Raw genomic sequence first — 14,303 nt, 5'->3', positions numbered from 1 at the left:
GCCTCGTCAGTCGTAGCATAGGTAATGTAAGGATCTGATCTATTTATAGATGCAACGACCAGACTACTCCACAAAAACATTTTCATGAAAGCGAAAGGTGGACAAGTCGATACCTCTTTACCACGAATTAAGATTTACTCGAGTATTATTAAAGGACCATGAAACAAAAAAAACGAATATGGTTCAATTAATATATAATGAGTTAATATAACTAACAGTGGTACTAAAATTTGTATACGTCGATTTGTTAAGGCGCTAGAGCCAAAGAGAGATAGCCGCGTGACGTCAACAAGATCACACGGCGCGGCGGCGGCGTATACTTTTACACAGGAATCGCCGAAGCGGTCTTGGTTATTTTTTTAAATTTTTTGTTATATTCAATAAAAATTAAGACAATTATCATAAGTCTGTGGGTTTTATTGTTTTAATAAATATTAGTGTACGTTTTGTCTTTTTACTAAATTTAAATGTACGTTATTAATTTGTATTACCTTTATTAACTATGATATTAGAATTTAGAATAGAAATTGATGTAATATTATTTCGATATTTCACATGGTGCATATATACTTTTAGATAGATGATTAGATAAAGAAATATATTTCAGATGAATTCGTTTTGGCATGTATTTTAGCCTTACATTATAAGATTCCAAGCGGCCAGTATGCACATAATGTTTTGCATGTGGCAAATCTTTTATAAAATCTTTGGCAGTTACAATTTTTTTTAATGCATAGTATGATTCGCTATCGGATTTTAACCATAATTTTTATTTATTTGTTCATCTGTTAATGGATCATGATCGCATGTTTTTGTTACTCCATTTTCTTCCCATTCATGTTCATTTTTTATGTGATGTAGTAGAGACGTGAATTTTTTAACTAATAATTGACCGTCACCTTTGCAGTTTTGTGAAGCCCACCAAAGATGATTATTAATACTACTTCTCCATAAATATGCATCTTCGTGTTTTTTTTCTAAGGTTTTCATTTTTTTCATCAAACTTTTAGATAGGTGCCACGCATCAAATTCGTGTTGTATTTCAGGATGTTGTGTTCTAATGTAAAAACGAATTCCTTTATGTCGATCAGTAAGAAACAATTTAATATTAAAATGTTGGTTTTTGGTCAGATCATCAAGTAATAATTCACAACCTTTTCTTTCCAAGTCTCCTTTTACCATACCTTTTTGAACAAGTTTAAAGTCTACTATTTTTCCACTACGTAAATCCATTACTGAATTAGTAAATACTACATTAGTAAATTACTATACCTCGTAAAACAAAATCCCAACGATGAAAATATTTCCGTTTACGGAGACGTATAAACGTAAAATGCGGTTGATCGACGTTCGTTAACATAAGAATAAGTCTTATTTTAGATAAAAACATAATCATTGATTATAAATACTATAGATTGCTCACTGGCCGGTTTTTCGGTGGCGTACATTAAAACTCTCGATAGATGGCGATAAGAACAAACAATATTAATAAATTCGTATTTTATTCCAAATGCCGTAACCGCCGCGATTGTCGCGGTGCGGGTATAACTGGTTTTTATCGTCACTCGTCAGTCGTCATGACGTCGACGACTCCCGATCCCGAAGTCCGACTTCTAATAATAATCAAATAATCACTATTTTTATTTTGAATGATTTGGTCGTGTGCGCAGTGTCTACGGGCATCAATTTTTATTTTTGTTTTACGTTACCGATCGATGTTCACTGAAATGAGTGACCATTTATTTTGCTCTCCTCTGATCGTCATTACAATAATTATTTATATTATTAATTAATAATCAAACCTTCAACTATTGTCTATTAACATATTGGGAAAAGAAACTAATTTAGAGCGTTCTAATTTACTATTAATTATAAGAGCTGTTAGAAAATTAAGAAAGAGTAAACTAAAAAATATTGGAAAGATGGGACTTATCTATTCTTAGTTTATTTAGGTAGGTATTTTACTCAAATAAACAGTAATTAATATTCCAGTAATTATTTTATATACCTATAATACCTAGGTACAATTAGTAAATCATAAACCATTAAGAGTTTGAGTTAATGATATTGTTGCAATTTTTATTATTAAATTCGATGGAGCTTTAAGTCCTTATGTTTGCTCAACAAAATCAAAAGTATTATTTTAATGGCTTTCGATTGATGAAAACATTTTTTGAAATATATTCACGTTTACAGAAATAATTATTCAAACAATAATATGAAATTTACAACTACAAGGTTCAATTAATATACTGTATTTATAAACATTTATTTTTATTTATAACAGGTTAATTTTTAAGATTTCTTGTAAAATAACTAAAACTATCAAATGAATACGTACTTTATGCAGCACCAATCAATTACTTATTTTTAAAAATTTTTAATTTGTCTGCATTTTGTAATTCTCTTTTTTTATGACGAATTCTTGTCAATGTTTGAACTTCAAATGCTAATAAAAAAAAATTGTGCCTATGTATTCTTATAATTTTTTAATCACAATAAGAATAACTTATGAGGAACTTTGTATTAAATTTTCAAGTATTTTGGTAGGGCCAAAAAAATTTTATCGACAATTCACAAAATTTTTTTAAGAAAAATTGAAAATTTCTGTGGTCTATAAATATCTCAAAAAAAGTCAAAATATTTTGAAAATTAAATCATGTAAAGAAAATGCCAATCTTAATAACTGGTAAAATTTTCAAGTATCTGTCACTTATACTTTTTGAATAATAACAAATATTTAAAATCGTTTCAGGATAAATCGTTATCGTTACGCTATTTCGTAAAAATTTAAAATTCAGATGCACTTAAAATTTTTCCTATAATGACGCTTCGAGTTTTGTCTATAGCTACTTGAAGAAAAACTTATGGAAGACTTAGTGTTGTATTTTCAATCCTTAGTTATAAACACAAAAATTTTTATGAATTTTCAACTTCAAAATTACTTGCGAATTTTCGCGTTTTCGACAGATTTCGTAAAAATTTAAAGTATAAACGCTTAAAAAAAAAAATTGTGTCTAACGATTTTTAATTTTTTTTAGCTATAATAAGAACAACTCATAAGGAACCTTGTATTAAATTTTCAAGTTTTTTTTGGTCATCCAAAAATTTTTTACCGACACTTCAAAAAAAATTGCTCATAAAAATCGAAAATTTCAGTGGTCTATAAATATCTCAAAAAAAGTCAAAATTTTTTGAAAATTAAACTGTACATAGATAACACTAACATAAACATTTGGTAAAAATTTAAAGCGTTTACAGTGATTAGTTTTTGAATTACCATCATATAAAAAAATCGATTTGGTCTAAAACTGGTTTTGCGTAAAAACTCCCGTTTTTCCGTCATTTTTTTTTGTTTTTCTCGATTTTTTTGAAAACTGTTGGAAAATGTTTACTTTTCACCTCTATAATGCACCAAGGATATTCACTTTTACATCAGAAACCACCCCCAAAGTTGGAAATCGAAGCATTTTTTCGACTAGTGATGCTGTACACAGACACACATCATTGTAAAATCAATACATTCATCACTTCGTTCAGAATCTAAAATCAATAATAAATTATGATATACATACAAATAAATATAAATTTAATAAATTGGTTGATTTTTTAATCCTATTTTTTTCACATATTCTAAACGATTTATTTCGCCATCCTGGTATTTCTTCGTGAGATACCCTTAATTTATTGTTAGGAGGAGAGTTCATATAAATAAATGTTTCGCTTTATAATTTTAATAATACATCAATTACTATGGACGGAACAATGAGCAAAATAAAATTGATCTTTTAAATGTGGATGATATGATTCAGCTGCATTTAAAGTTCGTATAACCTCATTATCCGGAATTTCAGCCTAAATTTACACAGGTACCTAGGATTTTGGCGCTTTCGTACGATACGATTTTGGCGCTTTTGTACGATAAGACTTTATTTTGTCTTATCTAATTTTGGCGCTTATGTCTTCCATCGTAACAGATAAAACTGACTTTTAGAATAACTTTTGTTCTAATTAATATTTTTTTATTTTTTTTGTTGCCGGAATGGATTATCCACTTTTTTAATAAATTAGAATCCAACGGAAAGGTGTGAAATCGAGTTTTGGTATTTTTTTGCATATTATTGCAATTAAAATAAGAACACTTTCTTCTCGACATTTTGGCGTAATAAAAGAAACGTTACAGAACGTGTTAACAATCGCGATACAACCGTGAACCGACTGTCAAAGCGTCAATTGGAAATGAAAAACTACACACCATATTATCCATTATTGCATATGTGTGTGTGTGTGTGTGTGTGTGTGTGTGTGTGTGTGTGTGTGTGTGTGTGTGTGTGTGTGTGTGTGAGACATCGAGCCATTGACTAAATTATACACGAAACCAAAATAGATTTTGAACGTTTATTAGTTATTAGGTACTTAATATTATATTTAGCATTTCGCACTCAGTTAGACGCTAGCGATTGCAGCGTTACCGTGCACAACTAACCACGCGTCCGCAGCGCAGCCTAAGGCTGGGGCTATACACGGCGATATTCGCTGCGGAATTCGTCGAGCGGATTTCGCAGCGAATATCGTTCTGTCCGGCTATACACAACGAATTCGCGTGACGAATTCGTTCACTATATTCGCCGCGATTTTCCAATGATGTTACCATAATTTTGATACAATAATAGGTTCCAAAACAGTTTTCAAGTTATTAATATAATTCTATAGTAAAAATGTTTATAAAATAACTCGTGGGGTGAGTTCGAGAATATTCACAATATATTGATATGCACGTGCAGTACCAATTCATTCTTCAATCACTTTTGTTGTGTCCATACCTCTAGTAGATTCACCAGTTAAACCACCGAAAATATGACGTCTGATGAATTATGTACAGCTGAACTTGTAGCTATTGCGTTAGCTTTGGAAGAAGAGAAGACAAAAAAAACTACCAAAAGAAAATATGCTGTACATCCACTGAACGGGGAAAGAAGAAAAAAAGGACAATTTCAACAAATTTACGGTGATTTACGTAAATATCCAGAAAAATTTTTTTCTTTCTATCGGATGTCTATACAAACATTTGATGAAATGTTGAGTCTCGTCAAACCAAACTTATCAAAGTTAGATAATATTAAAAATGATACGATAACACCGGAAGAACGTTTGACAATCACTTTGAAGTGAGTAGTATAGGTATTTTGTTATGTACTATATTTTAACTAGGTAGTTGATTTACTTTATTAATAATAAATTTTACACCTTGTAACATCTGTTATCAAAAAAATATAATTATTACAAAAGAAATAAAAATAATAAGTACCTAATAAACATTACACCTTGTAATTAAAATATTATAAATCGCATAAAAAAAAAAAAAACATTCTTTAAATCTAATACAATTTTTTATAAATTAATGGCTTACTCAAGACTATAGTTGGTATTGGAGTCATTTTGTGTTGTAGATGACGATGAAATATTCAAGTAATTTGATTGTAGATTTCGACTTGAAATATCTAGCTGTGGTGGTGGAATAGCGTTTTGATATTGATACGGAAAAGAGTATAACTCACTAGGAACTTGATAATATGGTCTTTCTGATTGTGGAATGATGGAGGGTGCTACTGGTGCTAGGTGAGCGGCTTGAGGTTGACTAGCTGGTGTCATATATTTTTTCATACATTCCATGATTTCAATTCGAAATTGAAAATTTTTTTCGGTGTCCATCTTTCTCATAGATGGTAACAAGGAAAGTAAAAAATGTTTGTTTTCATCAAATTCTTCTTGTTTTGTTTGAATTCGATTTTTTTCGATGGCGTTCAGCAAATTTTCTTGAAAAGCTGATAGTTTTTGTTTATTATGTTTTGGTATAATTTTAGTAGCATTTGTTGGTAATGCTACTGTTTCTTGGCCTTCTGCAGAACCCGGCGAATCAATTACATTAATATCCTCAATTTCGTTTTCATTTTCATGAACTATGTTTCCTTCGGTACTGCAAATAATAATTAGTAAGTAAATTAAAAATTAAAAATTTTTAATTTTTTATTTAAATATAAAATTTAATTATTAAATAGGTATCGAAAAAACACAAGTAGTTACAATAAGTTTTGTTTAAAGATATTTTAAGTTCAAATTTTGACAACATTGAATAACGAAAAATAATGGTAATATAAAAAATATTATTTGTGCCTTTATAGACTTGCACAACTTTTCGCTAATATACGTATTTTATAAATTTCTATCTCAATTATTATTATTATTAAGAAATTTACGAGGAACCTTGTTTTAAATTTTCAAACCTTAGCTATAAAAATTGAACATTCTATACATTTTTATAACTACAAAATAATTTTGTCAACATTTTGTCAAAATTCGAAATTTAAATGTTTATCAGAAAACGTTTTCACGTTCAATTATGTGAAAATATTTATCAGAATATATTTATCTAAAAAAATTTTTTTTATAAAAATTAATTTATGGTAAGAAAATTATTCTATTTTTATAATTTATACATGTACGTATAGAACAAAACATGAGGATTATTCTATATCCAAATTATCTACCTAATAGTATAATGGTTTATCGATTAAAAATATTTTTTTTATAACTTGTCAAAAAGAGAAATACCGATCAAAATTGGGGAAATAGCAGTCACTTTTGAAATGATGTTAAATTGAATTATAATGTTGATTGTTTTATTTTTTAGTAAGGTATCAAATATTAAGAAAGTACTTATTATTATTATTTATATTTCCTAAATTTATAAAATAAATAGTTATGAACAAATGAAATAAAATTGTTTATTTTTTTTATAAAAAAAACTTTTTGATATTCATTGATAAAAAATGTTTATTCGATACTTACGTTCTGCCGATTGAATTTGGTTGAAGAAATGACAGCATGTCATAATAACAATACTTTGCTTTTTTCTTCATCGAAGACCCTGACTTTATATATCTTTGATGTTCTCTTCTAAATGTATCGCGTAGGTTTCTCCACTTTTTCATGATTTCTTTCACTATAAATTAAAAACTATATTTTATTTTTTATAACATTTAACCCTTACAGAGAATACTGAATAATAAATAATAATAATATATTTTAAAAATATTATACAACAAATAATAAAATAAAGGCGGGCAAGTGGATGTCGCTCTACTGTACAGTAATTGGTTACAAGTGGGTCACTGTAATGGATGGTATTAATTTTAAATTTACCTAATGATAAAATATCATTGTATACGAAAAGCGATTTTGAGCAAAGACGGTATGTCAGCCTATAATAATACTATATATACGTAGGCACATTTTATGATATTATTGTAAGTAAAGTAATTCATTTTAGTCTTAGGCATTAGTATCTACTACAGTAGGTTAATTTAATTTTGCCAAAAAATTACATTTGAAAATGTCATTGTATATAATATAATATATAATATTAGTTAGATTTATTATAGCTATTTATTAATATAAAATGAAAATTGTTGGTCAATATTATTTTTCAGATACTTAGCAACGGGTGCTACATTTAATCAGCTACATTTAGATTTTTTAATTGGAAAAAGCACTGTTCGAGTGATAATTAAAGAGACTCTTTCAGCTTTATGGGAAAAACTACAACCTTTGGAAATGCCAGAACCTACTAAAGAATTATGGTTAAAAACAGCAGAAGGATTTTATAAAAATGCAAACTTCCCAAATTGCCTTGGCGCAGTTGACGGGAAACATATTCGAATAATAAATCCAGCAAATAGTGGATCAAACTATTACAATTATAAACACTTCTTTTCAATTGTTTTAATGGCTTTGGTAGATTCAAATTATTGCTTTCTTTCAATAGACGTCGGTGCTTTTGGAAGAGAAGGAGATCCTAATATATTTAAAAAGTCACCTTTAGGTAAAAAATTATATAATCGTCAATTGGACATACCGAGTGAAAAAAAGTTACCAAATGATAATGGTGGTAAAGAACAACCATTTGTTATTGTTGGAGACGAGGCATTTGGGTTACATGAAAATTTGTTAAGACCTTATCCAAGAAAAAATTTAGATATAAGAAAAAGAGTTTTTAATTTTAGACTCACTCGGGCAAGACGCTATGTTGAGTGTACTTTTGGAATTTTAGCAAACAAGTGGAGAGTTTTTCATACACCAATTTTAGTCGAGCCAGATTTTGCTACGTTAATTGTAAAAACAGCATGTGTGCTACATAATTTTGTTCGTCGTCGGGATGGAGTAGAATATGATGATATGTTTCACTGCACCCTAGAGTCTATCGACTCAACTCTTCGAGGATCAACCAATAATGCTCGAGATGTCCGAGATTACTTCGCTAATTATTTCGACAGCCCTGAAGGAAAACTCGATTGGCAGTACAATGCAATATAAATTATAAATAAAATTATTTTTATTTATTTATTTAAATTTATAATAAATATCTAGAATTTTCATTTTTTTTTTACATATACCTAGCTGCCTACTTTATTTTATTTTTTAATATGCCTTCAGTATAGAACCCTAAAGCACTGGTCTTCAACCAGTAAGCTTTAAAATTGGGTCGCGATGTCTTCTTTTTAAGATTAAATTAAAATTTATAAAAGGTAAAATAATAATAATATAACATTATAATCATAATGAATACCAAGTATGTATAATATTTTATATTACACTGATATCATCCTACGTAGTATAAGATATTGAGATAATAATTTACGAATAAACTGTGTAAATAAAAAAAATAATAAAATTAAAATAAATTAATTTAATTAGATAATTTAATAGACATTTTTATAAAAAGCTTACGTGGGTTGCGAAAAATATAGGCCTAAAAGAGTGGGTCGTTATATTTTGTCATATATTTCTGTTTCACCTTGTATATCATTTTAGAACCTACACATAAATTTTCTTATACTTTATACTTGATAGCTAATATTATTATTTAATATATAATGCTATTTTAATTAGCAGTTTAATTTTATATTGTCGATGAGTTTCTGCATAGATACAATATGTAGATATACATATATATATATACATATATATATATATACATATATATATATATATATATATATGTCATTGTAGAAACTATAAATATATTTGCTTATAGCTTATAAATAATATTTTAATTAAATTCTATTTATTATAGACGATAATGTCCATTATATAATATTATGTTAGTAGGTATTAAATTAATAATAATAAAATCACTTCAGTTCCTTATTTATACATTCCGGGAAAAATTGAAATAACAGATGTATTTTCAGATCAAACAAAACCAAATATACCATTAAATTCATAATGTAATCATATATAGCCAGAAAAAAAATTTATACAATCAAACAACCCCAGAAAAAGTTATAAGACATTTAAGTTAATAACTAATTTGTCGACTACGTGTCGACACCGGCTACCAGGGCAATGTTTCATATTTATTTTTTTTTTTTTATTTTTTATTTCTATGTCGACTACGTATCGACGCTGGCGTTGAACGTGTTAAATTTCAGTAATTGTTGTTTTAATTAACCATCATTAAATTTAATCAAAATAGGCATATAGAATTTAAAGTTATGTAAAAATAATGTGAAAACTGTGGTATAAACATTATTTATAAAGTTTTAAATGTTTAGGTAACTCACCAAAGTCATCTTTTTCAGTTTTGCTCAGTATATCCCAATTACCATTCAAAGCAACAGCCACATCTTGCCAGTCTTGAAGCTTTTTATCCCTATCTTTGTACTCTTCACTTGAAATGTCCCAAATAGAAGGCTTCAAATGAATTTCCATAATGAGTCTCTCGTTGTCAAAATTAGCCATGTTGACGGAAAGAAACGCGAGACAATAATAATTCAGTTTTTAATAAGTAGATATACTTACCTTTTCCGTACCCGGTGAAAACTAAAAATAACTAAACTAATAGTAATATAATAATACGTTTAATACTTTAATAGCATAATACGATATTTACAATTTTACAATAATATCACATTATATAAGTACAACAATATTGTATCAAAATACCGTATGGTAATAGAAATCGACGCGAAAATCGCTTTACCAAAATACCCGTATAGCCGCTATCATTTAAAGTAACGGAAATTGACCGTCACCCGGTTTTATGGATTGTGCGATTTTGAAAAAAATCGTCGCCCGCCAACGAATATCGAGGCGATTTAATTCGCAGCGAAATCATATAGCCAGCATGATTTAAACATATAGGTTTTCGACGACAACGAAATTCGCTGCGAAATCCGCTCGACGAATTTCGCAGCGAATATCGCCGTGTATAGCCCCAGCCTAACGATACCGTGCAAATAGCACGCCACCGAAAAACCGGCCAGTGAGCAATCTATAGTATTTATAATCAATGACATAATTAACCAAATAGAGTATTTGTATAGGCATGTCTGTTCATTGTTGTGACTACGAAGTTACTCGTATTTATAATATAATTGAATATAACAAAATTTATAAATAAATAATCTAGACCGCGTCGGCGATTCCTGCATAAAAGTATACGCCGCCGCCGCGCCGTGTGATCTTGTGGGAGAGGGAAGAAGTTGTGTCTCCTAAACTTAACAAAAATTCTTGCATAAATAATCAAATCTAATAATTAAAAAAAAAAAGTTAAGATTGAAAATTTCTCATGGGCCATGATACCTAATATGTTAAAATTTAATACATGTTTCGTAATATTACAAAAATTGTTTGCATTGTTATGGTAATACATATAGTGTAAAACATTAAAACCTACTATTATATAGTGCCATTTTTGTAATACACAGTACCTACATACCCTGTAATTGATAATAATGTGATTCAATAATATTTATTTATTAATTAATTTGCTATTTTTTCTGCATGTCTTGGATTTGCTAGATACAATATTATGGCAACCCAATATTATGGCTAATAAACATATGAAAATTTCCCGGTGAACTTAATATTTTTATTCATAAAAGTAGACAGACTTCCTGAGAATCTTCTATTATAATTTCTAAAGTCGACTATAATTAGTATTTACCTATACGGCTATACGAAAAGAAAAACTTTTTATGAAAAATAATAGAAAAAATTCTCAAAGCTATGTAAATAGCAAAATTGTTTGAACCTTTTTCCATATATATGTGTTACATACAATGTCCGGAATTGTACATTTCGCAAAATTTAAAAACATAAATTACAATATAATAATTATTAACTGGTATGTTTTAAAAGTATTTTCATATATTACATATTAGTATATCATACATAATTAGATATACCTACCTGGTCTTTACGTATTAGTATACTACAGTCTACAGTCATCGAACAAATCACAAAATGTAAAAACATTTTATAAAAATTACAAATCGTTTAAAACTACATATTATTGTACAGTGTATACAGAGTACACACTGTGATATGAAATAAAATACGTGAATCTATAATAAGATGTATAATTTCATCTCGTATAGTCGTATGAGTTGTTTTTCCCACGTTATGTGGAATCTAACATATTAGTAAAGGTACAATGCAATAAAAATGATAAAGTTTATCTAAACAACTTTAACGATTGGTACTGTCGATGAGTCGTTCAGAAATATAATTTAAACAGATTTTAATACGGACTAGTGCATTGTAATTGGAACTGCTGCAATATTTCAACTTATATTAGTGTGATTATATAGTATTATACAATCGGGCAAAATGAGTGAAGTTGCAAATAATATTAATTTAAAAATTTTTTTTTTATATGATATACTAATATGTAATATTTGTTAAGAAAATATTTTTAAAACATACCATTTATATATTATATTTATTATTTTTTTTTTTTATTAAGGAAAAAGCCTCGGTAACTACGTGACCATTGGCTTGATAAGTGATAACTTCATATTAAAATATCCAGTATTTCTATTTATTTGTTAATGATAATTAAGACTTTTAGACTAGCAGTAAACTTGTGATTTTAACAATGAAGGTACATTTCGCAATTTGTACAGTGATTATTGTACACTTCGCGAGTTGTATAATGAAACTTGTAAAATCTAGTTACTTTGTACAGCAACATTGTACAATTCGCGATGTGTGCAAAAAACCATTGTACAAATTGCGAAATGTACAATTCCGGACATTGTATGTAACATATACAATAGTTATTTTAACATTTTGCAGTGGCGTGGCGTGGGTATTAAAAAGATGTAAGCAGTGACATTTTTTTTTCTAAAATGATTTGAATATAGGTACTATACCTAAATACCTAATTATAAATTATGTATAAAAAAATGTTATCCTTTTAAAATTTTTAATGAATCCACCCGTGAATCCATGTTATAAATTCGAGTCTTCGAGAAAATAAAGAAATTGAAGTATAAATACTTCAAAAGTCTATTAGGCGAATGACAGTGACAGTCAGGCGCGGATCCAGAAAAATTTAACAGGGGGTGCTCAAAAAAAAATAAATATTGTTACACCTTACTATTTATTTAAATATTACCATTTAATATTTGATTTATTAGTGCTAACTTTTTTTCCATAATAATTGTTATCGGTGCTTTCCGCCGTCGACGCGTGTCGTTACATACGAGTATACTTCGAAAACAATTAACAATAATAGTTATTAATGTTATTATTGTCGTATGTGACCGGTGATAACGAAAAGCGCCGATATTATATTATTATTATTTTTATTTTGAAAAATAACAAATAATTTAATTTATAACATAAATTTATTTTGTTGGTGGCTAGATGACAGGGGGTGCCCGAGCACCCATAGCCCCCCCCCCCTGAATCCACGCCTGGTGACAGTGTATGTACGTAAAAACGACTACACTACTACTGTCTACAACGCATCGGGCTACGTACTGACTACTGGAGAAGTGGAGACTGGTCGGCGGTCGCTCCTTGTTTCTCGCGTAAGCATAATCAAATGTGCTTACAAACGCTAGTTAATTACGTGACCCCCACTATGGCATTATGGACTATTAGAAAACAACAGTTGCGCGTAAGCAATTTCAGTATGTGTTACACTGTATATCGTATTATGATTATGCAGTTAATATAATACAGAATGGATTAAAAATAGACCTACAATCGATGATTTTCTTAAAATAGTTGGTAATCAGTAGACAGCGTACTATACAAATAAACAATAACAAAAACCACTTCCAGCTATAACTTAAATATTTTATAAATAAAATTTAAATTTTAAAAATCATTTATTATGTATCTATTAGTCGTGATTGATCAAATTTATTTTTTCTTTCATTTAAAGTGTAAGCAGTGCTTACAGTGCTTACATGCACGCTACGCCCCTGACATTTTGTGAATAATTCTACAATATGATATCTTCGGTTATTCGTTCTTGAATTACAACAAGATATCAAAAATTATTAGATGGGAATTCAAAGGAAGTATGAAGAGTATAGGTATATTAAGAGGATTAGAGGACGCTAAACCCGCGTATGATGTGTTGTCTCCGTCTCGTCTTAATAAGGCACGCAGTTTTTCCGCGCGGAAAATACGCATCTACACGGTGCGGAATTTAAATACTTAAGAAATATGAGTACTGATGCCACGCAACTTTGCCAAAAATTCGTCTACACACACGCGGAGCAAGCCGTGCGGCTTTTCTTTTGATGTGGACCACCTACTATGAGGCCGATCGGAAAAGTTACCGCGCGTCATTAAAAAAAGCCACAAATACTGCTTCGTCTGTACGACGTGCCTTTACAAGTGCGTAACATACCAAATTTACGATTACGATCAGCAGTTCACGTTTAAAAATTAAATTGAATTAACTTTTTATAAAATTTGAAGGTAAGAATATATTAATTTCTGTGTTCATATGTTGGGTTTTTATTACGATACTTCAATGTTTTACCAAGTTTTGGGTTTATAATATAATAGCGTATGTTAAAAATATACATTATTATTTATTACACTTAAAAACTGTACTAGGTATATCGTAAAAACCTACATTTTAAAACTAACGGAACTAAATTTGATCTACTGCATGCAGAGCGTAAATTTGGTATGTTACGCTTGTAAAACGGAGACAACATATAATACAGGGAATAACGACGTCCTCTTAATTTACCGGTGAAAATTCTATATTGCAAAATTTTTAAATTCAAACACTTATAAAAAGTGAACGTTACTTTACGGTAAACTTTTTTTTTTGTTTATGGCGGAACAAAGTTTTGGGGGATCTTACATTGAAATTTAATATGGAAGGAAAAATGTTTACGAATTTCCAACTAAAAAATAATCATGCATATTTATCTTTAAGAGGACGCCACACCCGTATGTGCTGTCTCCGTCTTACAAACGTATAA

General features: G+C 29.0%; 2 protein-coding genes across 2 annotated transcripts; both read right to left on the bottom strand.

Moving 5' to 3' along the window:
• Window positions 1-5,312: 5,312 nt before the first annotated feature.
• On the bottom strand, window positions 5,313-7,045 carry LOC149055718 (uncharacterized). The gene is made up of 2 exons (XM_089227530.1): window positions 6,850-7,045; window positions 5,313-5,977 (listed from the first exon to the last, which is right to left on the bottom strand). The coding sequence occupies exons 1-2, from the start codon at window positions 6,990-6,992 to the stop codon at window positions 5,407-5,409; spliced, it is 714 nt and encodes a 237-aa protein (XP_089083656.1). The 5' UTR covers window positions 6,993-7,045; the 3' UTR covers window positions 5,313-5,406.
• Window positions 7,046-9,198: 2,153 nt separating this feature from the next.
• Window positions 9,199-10,153, bottom strand: LOC149055717 (uncharacterized). Its single transcript, XM_089226817.1, has one exon. The coding sequence runs from the start codon at window positions 9,799-9,801 to the stop codon at window positions 9,589-9,591; it is 213 nt and encodes a 70-aa protein (XP_089082943.1). The 5' UTR covers window positions 9,802-10,153; the 3' UTR covers window positions 9,199-9,588.
• Between the last annotated feature and the right edge of the window lie 4,150 nt (window positions 10,154-14,303).

This window comes from Diuraphis noxia, unplaced genomic scaffold (assembly GCF_037042655.1).
Source record: "Diuraphis noxia isolate RWA-SAM2 unplaced genomic scaffold, SU_Dnox_SAM2 contig0004, whole genome shotgun sequence".
NCBI lineage: Eukaryota > Metazoa > Arthropoda > Insecta > Hemiptera > Aphididae > Diuraphis > Diuraphis noxia.
The sequence above is the reverse complement of the archived record's forward strand: the minus strand, read 5'-3'. Positions and strand labels throughout refer to the sequence as shown.

Excerpts from the sequence above, each read along its gene's own strand:
- LOC149055718 (XM_089227530.1), bottom strand. The coding sequence starts at position 6,992 with ATGAAAAAGTGGAGAAACCTACGCGATACATTTAGAAGAGAACATCAA. Across the intron at positions 5,978-6,849 it reads CCAAATTCAATCGGCAGAAC|TACCGAAGGAAACATAGTTC; the intron begins GTAAGTATCGAA and ends TATTATTTGCAG.
- LOC149055717 (XM_089226817.1), bottom strand. The coding sequence starts at position 9,801 with ATGGCTAATTTTGACAACGAGAGACTCATTATGGAAATTCATTTGAAG.